General features: G+C 43.6%; 1 protein-coding gene across 5 annotated transcripts in view; it reads left to right on the forward strand.

The window, feature by feature from the left end:
* The window catches only part of chst6 (carbohydrate sulfotransferase 6), a 69,911-nt gene that overhangs the window by 42,584 nt on the left and 7,129 nt on the right, over positions 1-20,198 (forward strand). Inside the window, exons 3-6 of one of the 5 annotated variants that reach the window (XM_061283805.1) lie at positions 64-289; positions 552-685; positions 756-913; positions 973-1,224. In XM_061283805.1, coding sequence (XP_061139789.1) covers positions 64-289; positions 552-685; positions 756-913; positions 973-1,024 — 570 coding nt within the window. In that variant the 3' untranslated portion in view covers positions 1,025-1,224. The other 4 variants (XM_061283802.1, XM_061283807.1, XM_061283808.1 and 1 more) reach the window with 4 other exon arrangements.

Consider the following 20,198-nt stretch of genomic DNA (forward strand, 5'->3'; position numbering starts at 1 on the left):
CTCCCCCCACAACCGCTCTGTCCACACCTCCATCTTCGTTATCACCTATTCTCTCGCTCACAGAATCCGCGCCCGCACTCCAGATCCACGAGGAGGAGGTGTGTTAGACAAAACGTCAGGAAGGCACCAGGCCCAGACGGTGTGTCCCCTCCCTCCTTAAAAGTCTGTGCTGAACAACTGGCACCCACCTTTGCACGGATCTTCAACCGTTCCCTGGAGCTGTGTGAGGTGCCCTCGTGCTTCAAGAGCTCCACCATTGTACCGGTGGCCAAGAAGCCCGCCATCACAGGTTTGAATGACTGTCGCCCTGACATTTGTGGTCATGAAATCTTTCGAGAGGTTAGTGTTGAACCACCTGAAGGACGTCACGGGGCCCCCTGCCTGACCCCCTGTAGTTTGCCTACCGGGCAAACAGGTCGGTGGACGATGCGGTCAACATGGGACTGCACTACATCCTGCACCACCTGGACATCCCAGTAACCTAAGCCAGAATCCTGTTTGTGGACTTCAGCTCGCCATTCAACACCATCACTCCTGAATTCCTCCAACAGAAGCTCATCCAGCTCGCGGTGTCTGCCTCCACCTGTCAGTGGATCACCAGCTTCCTGACCAACAAGAGACAGCGTGTGAGGCTGGGGACTATCACATCCGACACCCGGACCACCAATACTGGTGCCCCCCAGGGGTGCGTCCTCTCCCCATTGCTCTTCTTTCTCCACACTAACGATTGCTCCTCAGGCGACTCTTCTGTGAAGACCCTGAAGTATGCAGACGACACCACTCTCATCGGACGGATCCGTGACGGTGACGAGACTGCGTATAGACATCAGGTGGAGCGGCTGGTCCACTGGTGCAGCCAAAACCACCTGGAGCTGAACCCGCTCAAGACCGAGGAGATGACAGTGGACTTCAGGCGAGACCCTTCACCACTTTCACCCCTCACTATCCGCAGTAATACTATTCTCTCCACAGACACCTTCAAGTTCCTGGGATCCACAATCTCTCGGGACCTGAAATGGACTAGCCATATAGACTCTGTCCGGAAGAAGGCCCAGCAGAGGCTGTACTTTCTGAGACAGCTCAGGAACTTCAAACTGCCATGGGAGCTGCTGAAGACCTTCTATACTGCCATCATCCAGTCTATCCTCTGCACCTCCATCACTGTCTGTTTTGGATCGGCCTCCAAACAAGACAAGCACAGACTGCAACAGACAATCAGGACTGCAGAAAAGATAATTGGAATCAACCTCCCATCTATCCAGGACTTGTACCTGTCCAGGACCAGGAAACGCGCAAGTAACATCTCTACAGACCCTTCTCTCCCAGGTTGAAGTCTGTTCGAACTACTCCCCTCCGGACGGCGTTACAGAGCTCTGTACGCCAAAACCAGCAGACACAGAGACAGCTTCTTCCCCCAGGCTGTCGCTCTGATGAACTCACACCACTCTTAGAGTCTCAGAGTCATTGCTGTGCAATAACATCCTGCTCTCGACGCTTTATTTTGAATTGTCTATATTATATCTACTATGTGTCCACTCTGCATCCACTGCAGCCTGGTCATCCTAGAAGAGGGATCCTCCCATCTGTGGTCTCTTCTCAAGGTTTCTCATTTCCCCTAGTAGGAGTAAAGAGTTTTTCCTTGCCCTCCCGGGAGTTTAAGATCAAGGGATATTTGTGAATATTTGTCAATTTTTGCACAGCTCAGTTGTCAAACGCGCACTTTTTATCAAAGTGCCTCCGGCTCCCCAGTAACGGATTCAATAAGCCGGGGCGAAGGGACTCGTCCGTAGCTGACCACCCGAGTTAAATTAATTTTACCAGAATCAATCTAATTTCTATACGACGCCAACCCCTTTCAAGTCATCCGACGCGCAAGCAGAGTAACTCAATTAGAGGCGATTCGTCGATATGACCGCGCCGTAATGATGGCTCCCTTCGGTTGTTTGATGCTGGTATTACGTTACGGATATTTTTTAGGTGCCTTTGTTAAGACCTCTAGAGCGCCCTCGCTCTAGCTGAGCTCAAGATAACTACTTCGAACCAGATCTAACAATTCCTGATGTTAAGGATTAAAGCTGTCTTCACTTTAAAAAGAATTGAATGGATTTAAAGAATGACTATGATAGGGAAATAAAGACATTTTAAAGTTGCAATTACCGCATATAAAACCATGCTCAACATAGTTAATACGAAATAATCGATACCGAATTCAGGCTCAAGAAGAGATTTAATGAATAAGCAAGAAAAATAATTGCAAGTCGAAAAACAAAATAACAAGACTCACCCACACAGAACAAGAGAGGGGACTAAAGGTCTAAAATCCTATTTGGTTGAACAAGTCGAGTGATTGGCTCTCCTTTGTTCCAAAATCCGAATTCTGTTTAAAAAAGAGGAAAGGTCTGGCCGTGAGGAGCGTAGCCAAAAAAGTAAAAGTGGCGACTTCCCCTTTCTGCCCGGTGGCGGCTTGCTCCTCTGCCTTCCTCGAAGCTTAAGATTTGACAAAGTCCAATTCGAAGACTCTGGAAATTCATCTTAGTAGATTTTGGTTCAATCTCAAAAAGAATGCAAAATCCATCTTCGTTCTTTTACTCCGGGCAGCGTCACGGCCATCGCCCTGACTAGGAAGAAGTGCGCCCGCTCTGTGTCCGGGCAACCTATTTATAGGCTTCTGGCATTACCTCATCGGAATTATCTCACCGGCACGTGAGGTGGCCTTCCTGGAAGTTTCTGGACGTTTCGAGAATGTTCCTTAGCTGATGCCTGTCCAGGCCAGCTAGAAACCACTGGTTGTCCTGGCAACCTTGCTTCAAGCAGCAATCACCGGAAACAGATGTTTCCTGTTTTGCTCGTTCTTTACTTTTAGTATTAGCCCTTAAGTCTCCTCTCAACTTAATGCATTCAGGTATGGATGGAACACATGGATGTTAAATACAGGTTGGACAAAACATTGCAACATGAATCACATATATCTTGTCTAATAAAGATCAATCTCAACACATAATAGTACTTAACACAATAATGGGTTCCTCCAACTTAAACACATATATTGATATTGCTCAAGGTGTTGCATCTTAAAATTATGGCATAGCAAATTCATATTCCAAAATTGTGCGTTGCTACGTGTTAGAACAGGTCGTGTCCTCCCAATTGCTAACTATTTAATTTATTAGATTTGTTAATTTCCATCAAGTCAAGCTTTAACACCATCTCCTGGTGAAATTTTGAACTACTACATGTTTTGGGATAGCCAATGTGCCTGGGCCAAATTCACTACCTAATTTTACACCATCTCGTACCACCATGTCACTTGAAATGGTAGAGTCACTAGTGGTAGAGTGTCTGCCCTGAGACTGTAAGGTAGTGGGTTCAAACCCCGGCCGGGTCATACCAAAGATTATAAAAATGGGACCCATTGCCTCCCTGCTTGGCACTCAGCATCAAGGGTTGGATTTGGGGGGTTAGATCACCAAATGATTCCCGAGCGCGGCTCACTGCTCCCCTCTCCCCCAGGGGATGGATCAAAATCACATGGGCATGGGTTAAATGCAGAGGACAAATTTCAGTGTGACGATCATTGGAACTTTAACTTTAACATGTCCTGAGTGTTGTTAGTCACCTAAATGTTGAACAGAGGCTGAGATGTACCGAAATGAAATTCCTTGTTTGGCATGCTCAAACATGGCCAATAAAAATTCTTGAATCTTGAAATTCCTCTGGGAACTCCATCGTTCTGCTGGAGGACTGCAATGCTCACGTGGGCAAGGGCATGATTGGTAGGAACACCCCTATTTCCCTGATCTGAACCCGAGGGGTGTTCTGTTACTGGACTTTTGCGCTTGTCACAGATTATCCATAACGAGCACCATGTTCTAGCAAAAGGGTGCCCTTATGTGCACTTAGCACCAGGACATTCTAGGCCACAGATGATCGGCTTTGTAGTATCGTTGGATTTGACGTTGCATGTTTTGGACACTCGGGTGAAGAGAGGGGCTATCAACTGATCAGTACCTAACCTGGTGATGTGGTGACTTTGATGGTAAGGGGAGATGCTGGTCTGACCTGGCAGACCCAGACGTCCGCTGTGATATGGAGTCTGTCCCAGTCTGTTGTGGTGAAGGAGCTAAGCCGATAGGTGAAGCACTCGATTTACCCTCCGATCTACATCCCAGCCCTCACCTATGGTCATGAGCTGTGGATTGTGACTGAAAGAACGAGATCCTGGATACAAGCGGCCAAAATGAGTTTCCGCCACAGGGTGTTCGGGCTCTCACTTAGAGATGAGAAGCTTGGTCAAAATCATTTAAATTACCATTTTTTTCCATGTATAATGCGCAAAATTTAACAAATTTATTGTCCTAAAATCTGGGGTGCGCATTATACATGGGTACAAAAAAAGACTTTTCTTTTTTTTTTTTAATCCGGATATGATACGGAGGCCGCCATTACAGATGCGCTTTCTTCTCTGCTGTTCACTTCAAACACGCTCCATACGAACACAGTGCTCTCGTATCAGACGCTTGCTCGATCACCTGCTCGTTTGCTGTCACAATGTACCCTACACAAATCCGAAACATTTCTTCGCTATCGAGTTTGCTAGCGCATGCGCAGTGATACTGACCGGCAGAATAACATCCGATTGTTCCCAAAGATGAATTTCTGAAATAATTTTATGTTTACGGACTTAAGTTGGAGTCAAAATTTGGGTGCGTATTATACATGGGTACAGGCTTTTTTCCAGCATCGACATGCCATTTTTAGGGTGCATATTATACATGGGGGCGCATTATACATGGAAAAAAACGGTATACCGTAAATTCCGGACTATAAGCCGCGACTTTTTTCCCAAATTTTGAACCCTGCGGCTTATAGTCAGGTGCGGCTTATATAAGTATGCCAGCCTCAGTCACAAAGGGAAGACTAGAGTTCTTTTTACAGATGATTTTAATGATCTTGTCCAAAAATATTACCATAGAACTAACAGAAATAGAAACAACAAAACCATTAGTTCGTACATACATATTACACAAATAAACACATTACACACGAATAAAGAGTAACGAACACACCACTTTGCCTGCTTGTGGCTAGGGCTGGGGTTAATCTTCTTGAAAGATGAGTCTTTATATGAATTTAAACACCAGCGTCGGAGTCCGCCATACACTTATGCTGATCGCTACAGGACAGGAACCGGAAGTTCGAGCCAAAACTCACGTGACGTAAAACCCCAAATTTTAGACTAATTCTCTACAAAAAATAGAATATATTTACTAATATGGAGATAATAGTGCCATAAACAATGTACACAACTTAAACAATGTACAAACAAAATAAATCAAAAATAATTAGTGTAAACCTACATCGATCGCAAGAGCGCCATCCACTGGAATCAGCGAACGCTTCATGCACAAACTTACATCATTTACAATAAGGATTTTTCCGTGATTTTTGTGATGACTTGATCACTTCAAGATTTAAGAGTTTTTTAGCCGCCATGTTTGAGCATGCCAAACAAGGAATTTTACATTTAGGTGACTAACAACACTCAGGACATGTGAAAAATGGCCAAAAAAATAAATTTCACTTTTATACACTGCGGTATCTTGAAGAAAAACAACAACAACAAAGATACTATTTTGAAACACTACTATGGCTGCTGCTTATTCTGGCTGTGTTGCTTGTGACTACGGGTGTAAATCGCGGGTTTTGTCACGATACGATATTATATCGATACAAAAACGCACAATACGATATTTGCCGATATCTTAAAGCCTGCTGTGATTCATTCATGGTACATCACGATATAGTGCTCTACGATCGATATAGAACAATATCCTGATTTATAACAATTCATACGCAAAATCAACAAGGTACTGCAAACTCTTTATTTAGGAAATTACAAAGTGCTTCCAAACGAATGACTTGAAGCCCAAAGTGGAGCGAATTTCCTCGTCTTCTTGGACACTAGCCATAGCATCAGCCCAGGAGCCGCGTAGTTGTCGGCTCCCCTTTCACATGCCTGCTCTGCTCACAACACAACACGCCGCGCACTGCTCCCGGAAAGAGGAAGCAAGCAACAATGAACTGGATTTCAAAATAAAGTCGCGTCTAATGTCCAAGGTCAAAAACGGACGATATAGATCGATGTTTACGTTTAGCATCGATGCCAACAAATCGTAGAGCGATTAATCGATGTGTATCGATGAATCGTTACACCCCTACTTGTGACTATTATGAGCTTTAGTAGGAATGCACGCTAGGTGACCTGCGTCAAAGGGCTCTCAACCCTTTCTCTTACTCTGCCATGTGACTCAAAGATTACACAAAGCAGTGGCGCTGTTTGGACCATCTGCATTGTATTAAAACCCAATCAATCAGGATTTAAATTAAATTCTGACATTTTGCTCATCAAAAACAAGTTGTAATGAACGTGAACTTTTAATGCATTTTATTCAGAAGGTTACTTTGAACCCCGAGGCTTAAATGGCGGCGCGGGGTATTTATGGATTTTTACGGCCTCCAGGTGGCGCTCTTGCGGGAAGCAAGTCGCTCGTGCTTCTTATTCTTCTTCTTATTATTATTATTTCTTCTTCGTTTGTCAGCGAGACAGACGAAGAAGAAATAATAAGAAATAATGCGCCGAAGAAGACGTGCTAGTTTGTGTTTTGAACATTTCGCGCATCACGCACACACCCTCATGGAAAACAAACGAAGAAATGCATTTGATGAAGCTTTTAAGTTAAAAGCAATCGATTTGGCTGTCAAATAGGTAAATAGAGCTTTAATGGCGGCGCGGCGTATTTATGGATTTTTACGGCCTCCGGGGCGCTCTAGCAGGAAGCAAGAGCGAGACAGACGAAGAAGAGATAATGCGCCGAAGAAGACGTGCTAGTTTGTCAACACGGTTGCGTCACCCTTTTCTTTATTTCGTGGTCCCGTCGACTCTGGAGCAAAACGTGTCGCTCGCTAGTTTAATGTAATTTAGCGCTTCGTGCATGAATAAAATTACCATGAACAGACCCTCATCACACTCAAAGAAATGCATAAAAGCGACGACGAAAGAAAGACTGAGAAAGTGTGAGGCGAAGGATATCTAACGCTATTCCAATCGGACGCTGAAGAGGAAGGCTTCGATGGTTTCACTATTGCACAGGAGGAAGATGAAGACGATGAAGCTCTTTTTTTTACATTTACTGGTATGTTTTTTAACGAGCCCTGTTGGTGCTGTACTACCGTGTTGCTGCTGTGTTACCGCCGCGTCTCAGTGACTTTTACCGGGTATGTTTTTTTGTAATCCAGCCCTATTAGTCTTGTGTTACTTCCGTGTTGCTGCGGTATTACTGCCGCGGCACGGGCAGTGTTTGGAAAGAAATGTTAAGGTATGTTATTAAAACTTTAAAAAAGCTTTCTGTGTCCAGTCTTTCTTTAATAACTCGCGTTGGAAAGAAATGTTAAGTTATGTTATTAAAACTTTAAAAAAGCATTCTGTGTCCAGTCTTTCTTTGTTAATAACTCGCGTGCACACTTCCGTGTTGCTGCGGTACTACTGCTGCGTCACAGGCAGTGTTTAGAAAGACATGTTAAAGTATGTTATTAAAACTTTAAAAAGTCTTTCTGTGAACGATCTTTCTTTGTAAAAAAAACGCGTGTGCACGTGCGGCTTATAGTCCGGTGCGTCTTATATAAGAAAAAAACTAAAATATCCCCCGATTTTAGCTAATGCGGCTTATAGTCCGGTGCAGCTAATAGTCCGGAATTTACGGTATATATTTTTTGTCCTTATTCAGTCGCTAACAAAAATTACATGTATTGCATAATGTAATTTGTATTCACTAGCATGATGAATTCCCCAAACCTGCCCACAAGGCAAGACACAAGTGCACAAAATGTAACAATTAAAGTACAGGGGATCCTCTGTTTACAACGTTGCTCCGTTTCTACGCGGCGATGTAAACCGAATTAAGGTATAAGTCGGAACAGTAATAAAATGAAATGGTACATTAATAAAAAGAGAAGACAATTCCTTACCTTTATTCCTGTGGTTGACTTGCACACTGGAAGGGGCGTTGCAAGAGCAATACGACACAAAAGTCCAAAATGGTGTACAATAATCCCTCGCTACTTTGCGGTTTGTTTATCGCGGTTTCACAACATCGCAGATTTTTTTTTCCAAATTAAAAACAAATTACGGCATTTAATAAACTGGAATTTGAAATTTCTGGAGAAATTGTGTGTGAAGGTGAAGAAATACATACAATACTTGGGGAATGCTGCAGAATGATGTTTAAAGTAGGAACGGGTTGAATCGGTCAAATGTAGGAATTAGAAGGGAAAAACAGAATTTTGACAAATTTGATGTGAATTTGTGGGAAGTGGGAAGTGGGAAGTTGTGGAATAGGTAGGCATGAGATAATAAAAGTTGGATCGGTTTGAATCGGTTGAAAAATTGAGAAATTGGAAGAGAAGAACAAAATCTGCAGCACTTCCGGTTTGTTTGGGGACACTTCCGGTTGAATTAAGGTAACTTCCGGTTTGTTTGGGGCACTTCCGGTTTGTTTGGGGTTCCTTCCGATTCAATTGATGTCATTTTAGTTTCAATACAGGTCACTTTCGGTTTATTTGGGGCACTTCTGGTTCAATTGAGGTCACTTACAGTTTGTTTGCGGTACTTGGGGCAATTCCGGTTCACTTCCTGTTAAGATTTGGGCACTCCCGGTTCACTTCCTGTTCATGTTGGTGTACTTCTTGTTCTTTTTGGGGCACTTCCCATTTGTATTGGGGCATTTGCGGTTCAGTTTGTATTCATTCTGGGGTCACTCCAAGATGTCCGCCACACTGTGGAAGTGGGGGTGAAGTGGTGAATTAGGTAAGCATAGTGGAAGTGGGGGCGGTGGTGAAGGGGGTGAATATGGTAAGCATAAGTTGAACAGTTTAAAGTTGGAACGGATCGAATCGGTCAAATAATTTAGAAATTACAAGGGAAAAGTAAAATTTTGTAAAATTTTGCGTAAATTTCAAAATTGAAAATGTTTAACTTTTGGTAAGTGGGAAGTTTTGGAGTGGGTAGGCACAAGATGAAGAGTTTAAAGTTGGAATGGGTTGAATCGATTGAAAGATGTAGAAATTAGAAGGCAAAAAGGGAACTGCAAAATTTTGCACAAACTGTGAAAATGTCAACATTTTTAAACGTGGCAATCAATCTTGGAAATATTGACAATCCTCTCAATGTGTTTTGTATGAGCTGAATGATGTGAATTTCACACAGGAACGATGTAAATGTGAAATGTTGAATGTGCCATTAAGAATAAATGGGGAACATTCTGCCGGAAATTTGCGAATTTTGAGAAAACGGAAAACTTTTGGAATCAGAAAAATGCAAGCACTCCTCACATGAATATTTGGAATACGTCAAAAGTGGAATGAAGTACCGTTTTTTTCCATGCGCAAAATTTAACTAATATATTGTCTTAAAATCCGGGGTGCGCATTATACATGGGTACAATTTAAAAAAAAAAAATCTTTTTTTTTTTTTTTGAATTTTTTTTTATTTTGAAGAAAATCATGGTACAACAATTTTTGGAGAAAATCTTGTCACAGATGGAGTGGGGAAAGGAGCAGGGCGACCAAGTGCAGCTTGGACCAGGGTTCATTGGAGGAACTCAAAACACAGACTTGGTTAACTAACATAACTCTCTAACAAAACCAACAACAGACTGACCGACAAAGACGTGGAACAAAAAGACAGGGTGACATTACCAAAGACAGGAACAGAAACCTGTGTTATTGTCAAATATTGTTTGTTTTTTAATCTCGATCGCGGACTGGACGTCATACGGAGGCAGTATCACTGTGCATGCGCACTATGGATCCGATGCGAATAGTCCTCTTCTCTTCTTGACTGACAATGAATGTGATTGTTTAATACAATCAGCAAATAACAAAATGCGTATTACAGGTAATATTTTATTTCACAACACTTTGCCTTGTTCCTTTCGTCTCTGCTGTTCACTTCAAACACGCTCCATACGAACGCAATGCTCTCGTATCAGACGCTTGCTCGATCACCTGCTCGTTTGCTGTCACAATGTACCCTACACAAATCCGAAACATTTGTTGCGGCTCTGAGTCACGACGAGGGGCAAGTTCTGGTTTCCAAGGGTGTTTTTATTCCTCTTCAACTTCTCTCCCATACAGAGCCGCCTTTTTCACATGTCCGCACTTTTCATTTGAACCTAACTGATCGCGGTGGTGCCTTTACGGGCGAAATCAACGCCAACAAAAAAAATACATCCAGCCTAGTTAAGACCATACCAAAGACTAGAAAAATGGGACCCATTGCCTCCCTGCTTGGCACTCAGCATTAAGGGTTGGAATTGGGGGGTTACATCACCAAATGATTCCCGAGCGCAGCGCCGCTGCTGCTCACTGCTCCCCAGGCGATGGATCAAAATCACACGGGGATGGGTCAAATGCAGAGGACAAATTTCACCACACCCAGATACGTGTGTGACGATCATTGGGACTTATAAAAACTAAAATAAATAAATAAATAAATAAATAAATAAATAAATAAATAAATAAATAAATAAATAAATAAATAAATAAATAAATAAATAAATAAATAAAAATAAAAAATTCGGGTGCGTATTATACATGGGTACAGGCTTTTTTCCAGCATTGAAATGCCATTTTTAGGGTGCGTATTATACATGGCGGCGCATTATACATGGAAAAAAACGGTAAATCAGATGAATTATGTGAAAGTACCGTACTGGACCGAATGTAAGACGACTCTGATTATAAGATGTCCCCTCTTTTTCAAGACTCAAGTTTGAAAAAATATTTTTTGACTCAAGTTTGAGAAAATACTTTTTGAACACCAAATATAATTTCTATACAGAAAATAGTTACAGTACATCTGAAACAAACGATTACCGTCTTTTTCCGTGCATAATGCGCCCCCGTGCATAATACGCACCCTAAAAATGGCATGTCGATGCTGTAAAAAAGCCTGTACCCGTGTATAATACGCACCCAACTTTTGACTCTTACTTAAGTCCGTAAACGTAAAATTATTTCAGAAAAAAAGATTATCTTTGGGAACAACCGGATGTTATTCTGCCGGTCAGTAACACTGTGCATTCGGTAGCAAACTCAATAGCGAAGAAATGTTTCAGATTTGTGTAGGGTACATTGTGACAGCAAACGAGCAGGTGATCGCGCAAGCGTCTGATACGAGAGCATTGTGTTCGTATGCAACTGCCCTATTCCATAAATTTTCTGCCACTTCAATGACTTTCTTTTGAAATGCTATACTATAACTTGTTCTCTTAATCATCTTGATGAAACTGCTAATTAAACTGTGAATCGAAACTAATAGGTAGAGAACTGAACTCTCGCTCTTTGTATAGCTGACGTGTCTTGCGCATCCGTTCTGCGCATCGGATCCATAGTGCGCATGCGCAGTGATACTGCCTCCATATGATATCCGGTCTGCAATGGAGATTAAAAAACAAACAATATTTGACAATAACACACCAAGGATTGCACCATTGCATCAAACGATGTGTCGTCAATTATGAATTTTACTGACTGTGTTGGGCAGGATGGCTGAATGTGATGCGCGATTGACAACAAACAAGAAGAAAGGTGTGATTTCAAGTTTTATTTCGAGGGAGATTTTCTTCAAAAATTGTTGTATCCATGCATAATGCGCACCCTAGATTTTTGGACAATAAATTAATTAGATTTTGCGCATTATGCACAGGAAAAGATGGTATAACAATATATTCGACAGAAAAAGCATGTTACTCATTCAAATGATACAAAAATTGATATCACATCTTAATATCTGAACATTTAAATACGTAAACTAAAGTGCAATCACATTTGTAAATGAATGGCTTCTGGTTTTTGAAATGTAAATAAACCAATCTACTGTGATAAAACAACAAAATTGCAATAACTGCATTAACCATCAAAGTAAAGTCTAACTGTAACTGTAGTCTTGAAACAAATCTGAATAAGGAAAAACATTGCGTTAAAATAATGCAAATTGCTACTGCTATTATTGGGGAGCCTGAGGACTGTATTGGGGGTTGGTTCGGATGGTTATGCTATTTTCGCCCCCGGGTGTCTGTCAGAACACAGGAGGGAAGACATGATTCAATTTCGATTGCTTTACTGAATTATTGGCAACAAAGTAACAGGCACTGTGGCTTATAGGGGCATACAGGCAAACTGGCAAAAGGGTATTGTGTGAAGCATGTGAAGGGTGTTGGGAAAAATATACTTTTTATCATTGGATTCTATGTATCTACTTATGTGTGCAAGATCTTCCACAGTATGTGACAGTCTGACCTCGTGATAATGACTTGGGAGCATATGGCTGGCTAAGGAGCACATGACCGGGGTCATGAATCCCGTTATACAATAAACTCCTTCGTTAGCTAGTCATGACCAGGTCATGAGTCTATTATGAGATGGCTAAAGCAGACAAATGTCTTATTTAATCTAAAGTCATGAGTACGCCACGGATGTATGCATCCCAGGGGCACTAAGACCCTCCTGCTTAACTTTGTTAGTCATTAGACGACCATACCGCTCTTTCTATAATAGCATCCCTGTTGTTCTGTGGTCATGAGATGTAATTATGAGATGTCCTTCCTGTTTAAGAAACTATGCATTCATGTAGACTCCCCCCATTGTTGTTCCTCAATAAAAGGCACGACCAAACTGGAGGAAGAGCGCAAATCTCAGCCACACTTGCTGTGTGTCTGGTTTGCGCCCTTCTGCAGAAGTCGCTTGCCATCGAAGACATCTCCTGCCTCTGTGAGATTCTTTTCAGGTAAATGTTGTGAACCCAACAAAGGGTGTGTGTGGTTTGTGGGGGGTGTGGGTGTGGTTCTGCAACAGACAGAAATACAGTATGTCAATGCTCAACTTCTTGTTTAATGTATGGTGTTATCAGAAACAAGGCACACACTCTGGTCTCTATTCAACCCAACGTGGTTGTAACTTTTATATCTGTCTCCTGGTACACTTACGCAATATTGCTAGTCTAACCCTGTAACCGGAAGTGCCCACCCTTAAAACGTCCCCCTTCCCTCAACAGTTCTCAGTTGGCCAACAATAGATCATATTGTTACATCCTTTCTCTTTTAAAAGTTATGAATTCTTGTTGGAATACTTGTTTTGGCAGAAGCGCTGGTCGGCCTGAACCGGAGGCCTCATATGTTTGCTTAAACAAAGATCTCTGTCTCGCTCCGGGGAGGTCTTAGACTCCCTTCCTCTCTTATCTGTGAGAGGCCCTCATTAGTTATGAACAGAACACCTTTGTTCTTTGTTTAGTTCGGGAGAAGTTCTTTCTCTTAAAAAACCTTGTAGTTTCTATTCATAAATTGTTGTTGACCGGGTTAGTTTTTCTTTGATATAAAGTGTTACAGAAAAGACATACATGTTGAAGTAGTTGCACATAAGTTATCCCATATTTACTCAGTGTTTGTTTAAGTAGACTTCATGCAAGTTATCTCACATTTACTTAATATTTGTTGGAGTGTTCGGTAAATCCTGAGGGGGTGGGCTGTGTGTTTACCTCAACAACAACTGGTGTAAAAATGCTAGATCTGTCGCCAGCTACTGCTCTTCGGACATCGAGCTTTTGACTGTTAACTGCAGACCCTTCTACCTGCCCAGGGAGTTTACTGTTATTAGCATCACTGCTGTTGTCAAGTGACATGGTGGTACGAGATGGTGTAAACTTAGGTAGTGAATTTGGCCCAGGCACATTGGCTATCCCAAAACATGTAGTAGTTCAAAATTTCACCAGGAGATGGTGTTAAAGCTTGACATAGGCGTGACCTGATGGAAATTAACAAATCTAATAAGTTAAATAGTTGGCAATTGGGAGGACACGACCTGTTCAAACACGTAGCAACGCACAATTTTGGAATATGAATTAGCTATGCCATAATTTTAAGATGCAACAGCTTGAGCAATATTGATATATGTGTTTAGGTTGGAAGAACCCATTATTGTGTTAAGTACTATTATGTGTTGAGATTGATCTTTATTAGACAAGATATATGTGATTCATGTTGCAATGTTTTGTCCAACCTGTATTTAACATTGGTGTTCCATCCATACCTGAATGCATTAAGTTGAGAGGGGACTTAGGGGCTAATACTAAAAGTAAAGAACGAGCAAAACAGGAAACATCTGTTTCCGGTGATTGCTGCTTGAAGCAAGGTTGCCAAGACAACCAGTGGTTTCTAGCCGGCCTGGACAGGCATCAGCTAAGGAACATTCTCGAAACTTCTAGAAACTTCCAGGAAGGCCACCTGACGTGCGGGATGATGTCATTCCAATGAGGTAATACCAGAAGCCTATAAATAGGTTGCCCGGACACAGAGCGGGCGCGCTTCTTCCTAGTCAGGGCGATGGCCGTGACGCTGCCCGGAGTAAAAGAACGAAGATGGATTTTGCATTCTTTTTGAGATTGAACCAAAATCTACTAAGATGAATTTCCAGAGTCTTCGAATTGGACTTTGTCGAATTTTAAGCTTTGAGGAAAGCAGGGGAGAAAGCCACCGGGCAGAAAAGGGGAAGTCGCCACTTTTACTTTCTCCTCATGGCCAGACCTTTCCTCTTTTTTAAACAGAATTCGGATTTTGGAACAAAGGAGAGCCGATCACTCGACTTGTTCAACCAAATAGGATTTTAGACCTTTAGTCCCCTCTCTTGTTCTGTCTAGGTGAGTCTTGTTTTCGACTTGCAATTCTTTTTCTTGCTTATTCATTAAATCTCTTCTTGAGCCTTAATTCGGTATTGATTATTTCGTATTAACTATGTCGAGCATGGTTTTATATGCGGTAATTACAACTTTAAAATGTCTTTATTTCCCTATCATAGTCATTCTTTAAATCCGTTCAATTCTTTTTAAAGTGAAGACAGCTTTAATCCTTAACATCAGGAATTGTCAGATCTGGTTCGAAGTAGTTATCTTGAGCTCAGCTAGGGCGAGGGCGCTCTAGTGAATTAACGAATCCTTGAGGTCTTAACAAAGGCATCTAAAAATATCCGTAACGTAATACCAGCATCAAACAACCGAAGGGAGCCATCATTACGGCGCGGTCATACCGGCGACTTGTCTCGAATTGAGTTACTCGGCTTGCGCGTCGGATGACTTGAAAGGGGTTGGCGTCGTATAGAAATTAGATTGATTCTGGTAGAATTAATTTAACTCGGGTGGTCAGCTACGGACGAGTCCCTCCGCCCCGGCTTATTGAACGCGTTACTGGGGAGCCGGAGGCACTTCGATAAAAAGTGCCCGTTTGACACTGTGTATGTGCCTCCCAGCGCTAATACTAAAGAGGCCATGAGCGTTCTCTATCGGACAATCGATGAGCTGCAATCCACGCACACAGAGGGTGTTTTCATCATTGCTGGGGACTTTAACTAAGCTAATATGAAGACTATTCTCCCTCATTTTTACCAACACGGGGATTTTCCAACTCGGGGAGAGAACACTCTAGACTTGGTTTACAACAATATAAAAGATGCCCCCCGCCCCCATCTCGGCTCTTCAGACCACCTATCTGTTATGCTAATCCCTGCATACAGGCCCCTGCTGATCAGAGCAAAACCCACAGTGAACCAGGTGAGGGTGTGGTCTGAGGAGGCCATAGAGGCACTCCAGGACTGCTTTGAGTGCTCTGACTGGGACATGTTCAAATCAGCAGCAACATATGACAACCAGATCAACATTGATGAGTACGCCATGACTGTGTCAGCCTACATCAACAAATGCACCGAGGACGTCAGCACCACTAAGAACATCATCACCCGGGCCAACCAGCGACCCTGGATGACTGAGGAGGTACGCCAAACACTACGAGCACGGAACTCAGCCTGAAAGTCTGGCGAAAAGGAGGCACTGAGGACAGCAAGAGCCAGCTTGAACCGTGCCATCAGGTTAGCGAAGCAGAGCCACAGTCGGAAAATTCTGGATCTTTTCCACGACGCCAACAACACCAGGAGGATGTGGCAAGGCATACGGGCGATTACAGACTACAACTCACCCTCCCCACCTCCGGTGGGTGAAGTTGATGCTGACTTCCTAAATGGCCTAAATAACTTCTTTGGGAGGCACTGAACAGCACTCCAGCAGTTAAAACTGTTCCCCATCAGGAAGAAGAGGCACTCTGCCTTGACTCGGCCGACGTGTTGAAGACTCTGAGGAGAGTCAACCCACGTAAGGCCCCAGGCCCCGACAACATACCTGGGCGGGTGTTCAGGGAATGTGCAGGTCAGCTGGCTGATTCATCACAGACATTTTTAACACCTCGCTGGGCCAAGCCAGAGTGCCAGCATGCTTCAAGACTGCCTCCATCATTCCGGTGCCGAAGAAACCTCAAATCACCTCATTTACTGACTACCGGCCTGTTGCACTGACTCCCATCATGATGAAGTGCTTCGAAAGGCTGCTTAAAGAACACATCGTCTCCAGGCTCCCCCCCAAAATTTGACCCGTTCCAGTTTGCCTACCGGCAGAACCGCTCCACTGAGGATGCCATCTCCTCCGCTTTTCACCTGAGCTTGGCTCACCTGGAGGAGAAGGACACCCATGTGCGGATGCTGTTCCTGGACTTCAGTTCAGCGTTTAACACCATCATCCCATGGCATCTGGTAGGAAAACTGGAACACCTGGGCTTCAGCACCCCCCCTCGCAACTGGCTGCTAGACTTCCTCACTAACAAACCTCAGTCAGTCCGGGTCGGACAGAACACCTCCGATGTCATCACCCTCAGCACAGGCTCCCCCCAGGGCTGCGTCCTGAGCCCCCTGCTGTTCACCCTGATGACACACGACTGCGTCCCCAGGTTCACCACCAATCACATCGTGAAGTTCGCAGACGACACAACGGTGGTGGGCCTCATCAGAGACAACAACGACCTGGACTACACGGAGGAGGTGGAGCAGTTGGTGGGCTGGTGCAGAGACAACAGCCTGATCCTGAATGTGGAGAAGACGAAGGAGATCGTCGTCGACTTCAGGAAAAACTAGCCTCACCACGCTCCACTGAGCATCAACAGCTCAGCTGTGGAGGTGGTCAGCAGCACCAAATTCCTGGGGGTTCACATCACAGATGACCTCACTTGGACTGTGAACACCACGACACTGGTCAAGAAGGCACAGAAGCGCTTGTACTTCCTGCGGAGGAAGGGGAGAGCCCACCTGCCCCTGCCCCCACCTCCTCTTCCCTCCATTCAGGACATTTCATCTCAGCGCTGCGTGTCCCGAGCCCGTAACATCATCAGTGAGCCATCACCCACCCACCATGGACTGTTCTCCCTGCTGCCCTCTGGGAAGAGGTTTCGCAGCATCCGCTGCAGGTCCACCAGGTTCTGCAACAGCTTTTTCCCTGCTGTCATCAGACTGTTGAACATTTGAACTGTTGAACTCTAAACTGGACTCTGCATCACACATACACAGAACTGAACATTATGACACTACAAACCACTATCTTGGACTGCCAACTTTGCTGAACTTTTATAATCCATGTAAATTTAAAAGTACGCAACCTGGTTTAGCATTCCTCTGCACACTTTTTAAAAACTGTTTTGTTTCCTTGTACTATTGCATATTTATCACTGCTGCACTTTATACTTATTTTATTTTATATTTTTATATAGTATGTTATTTTTATTCACCCGCAATATCACTGCATTGTTGTAAGCTACATGCAACGGAATTTCGTTTTGTCTGCACTCTGTGCAGACAAAATGACAATAAAGTTTGTCTAAGTCTGAGTGTTTGCACGAGAGGTATATGATTATTTACTTATCATTATTATTGTGTGAAACTTAGCAAGAAAGTCTAGAGCAGGGGTCACCAACCCAGTGCCCGCGGGCACCAGGTCGCCCGCGGCGACCACATCAGTCGCCCGCAGCGACCACATCAGTCGGCCATAGGCCAGTTCGAAAAATAGTTTACAGTACACTGGTGAAGAGCATGCAATGCCAGGCTTCCCACTAACATTAATGTTCAGTGTCTTCACATAGAATATCATTAATAAAAATATAAAATTAAAGGTACACTGTGTAACTTTATTTCAGAAGTGTATTATCAAAGTGGTCGCCCTTTGCATTATTCGGTGCCCTTGAAGTAGCTCCCAACTTCAAAAAGGTTGGTGACCCCTGGTCTAGAGTATTGTTTTACAGGGACACAGCACCCAGCACGTTTGGAGATCGCAGCCTAGGACGAGGCTGCCAACCAACTAAGGCACGAATCGGCCATGGCATCGCACCACACAACATTCGTTAGTTAGCTAATCAGCGTTGCTACAGCCACAATCTCCCCTCCCTTGAGTGTAGCAAAGCCTTTTGTAACCAGGGCAACCAAAATAAAAAGAGGAGATAGCAGAAGAGGAGCTCAGAATTCGTGGAGGACTGTAACTGGGCCTTATACGTACTTCTCATACTGGTTGTCTTCTCTTCTTTCAGTGTGTGAAATAATGCCTGATGATATTTAGACCTGACAGTTCTTACCTCCCCAAAATGTTTTCTTTAATATTCTAAACATTTGTGCAAAACCGCCCACCTTGAATATTTAAGTAGCTGATGAAAGTAATCAACACTGGATTGCTGCATTGAAAACACTGCAAATACACTGAAAACACAGAAGCATTGCAAACACTGAAAATATCTAACTTTTGTTGTTTGCATATTTAGAGTAGACTGTTCCAACATAATAAATCAAAACACTATTCAATCAACGTGACAACACATAGTCCTTATATCGCTGGGGTTGTATCACTACGCGACCGGCTCTGGTTGTGGCACGGGTATTTCCGTTCCCAGTTCCTCTGAGGGTGTGTCCTGCTGCGATCCTATGAGGAACAGGAACTGCCTCTGCATTTCCCTTGGTTGGGGATGCTGATATCCATCTCCGTTTGGTCATTGAGGGTCACTCCCTGTGCCCGCCTGGGGTGCCTGCGATTTCTCCTTATGACTCCTCCCGAGAGCAACTGCACCTTGTAGGACCTCCCATCCACCGGTTTCAGCACCCGGCCCAATCTCCAGACAGTGTGGGGTTGGGAGTGGCTGTATCCTCACACAGTCCTGTTTTAAGTATGTCCAAGTCCTTAGCTGCTCTGTTGTAGTATGCACTCTGACACTGCTCTTTGTTCTTTAGATTCCGACTTATCTGCACCACTTGTGGTTTCAGCAGGCTTTCTTTTGTTGGTAGCAATGTCTCGGTTCTGCGACTGAGTAGTCTTTGTACTGGGCTGCTTTCCAGACCCTGTGACGGTGTGTTCCGGTGGTCTAGAAGAGCCAGATAAGGATCACTATCGGCTGTTTTGGCTTTGATAAGAAGTTGTTTGGCTGTCTTAACGGCTGATTCAGCCTTGCCGTTGCTCTGTAGATAGCCAGGTGATGAAGTCATAAGCCAAAAACTCCACCGTTCACTGAATTTTTTAAAGTCCTGGGATGCATATTGTATCCGTATCCGGAATGCCTTGGCGCGCAAAGTGACCTTTAAGTTTCTTTATCACCGTGGTCGACTTCGTGTCCGGCAAGTAGTCCAGTTCCCAAAAGTTTGAAAAATAATCCACAGTGATGAGATATTCTCTGGCGTCCAGAACGAAAAGATCCGTACCCACCTTAGCCCAGGGTCTGTGCGGAACATCATGTGACTTCAATGTTTCTTTCTCCTGTTTATTGTCCATTGACCTGCAGATTCCACATTTAGCAACATATTGCTTGACCTGATCATTCATGCCCTGCCAGTAGACACATTCTCTAGCTCTCCGTAGGGATCCCTCAACGCCAAGATGAGATGAGTGCGATCGCCCAGTGATGTCCGACCTCAGAGTGTCCGGAATGACAGCACTCTTCCCCTGGAAGACTACCGTTTTTTTCCGTGTATAGTGCGCAAAATTTAACTAATTTATTGTCCTAAAATCTGGGGTGCGCATTATATATGGGTACAAAAATTCTTTAATTTTTTTTTTTTAATTTTTTTTTTTTTTTTTTAAGACCCAATGATCGTCACACACGCAGGGAGGCAATGGGTCCCATTTTTATAGTCTTTGGTATGGTCTTAACTAGGCTGGATGTAATTTTTTTTGTTGGCGTTGATTTCTCCGACTGCCCGTAAACGCACCACTGCGCTCCGTGCGCGCACGGGAAAGAGGCGGC

Source organism: Syngnathus typhle, linkage group LG7 (assembly GCF_033458585.1).
Source record: "Syngnathus typhle isolate RoL2023-S1 ecotype Sweden linkage group LG7, RoL_Styp_1.0, whole genome shotgun sequence".
Lineage (NCBI taxonomy): Eukaryota > Metazoa > Chordata > Actinopteri > Syngnathiformes > Syngnathidae > Syngnathus > Syngnathus typhle.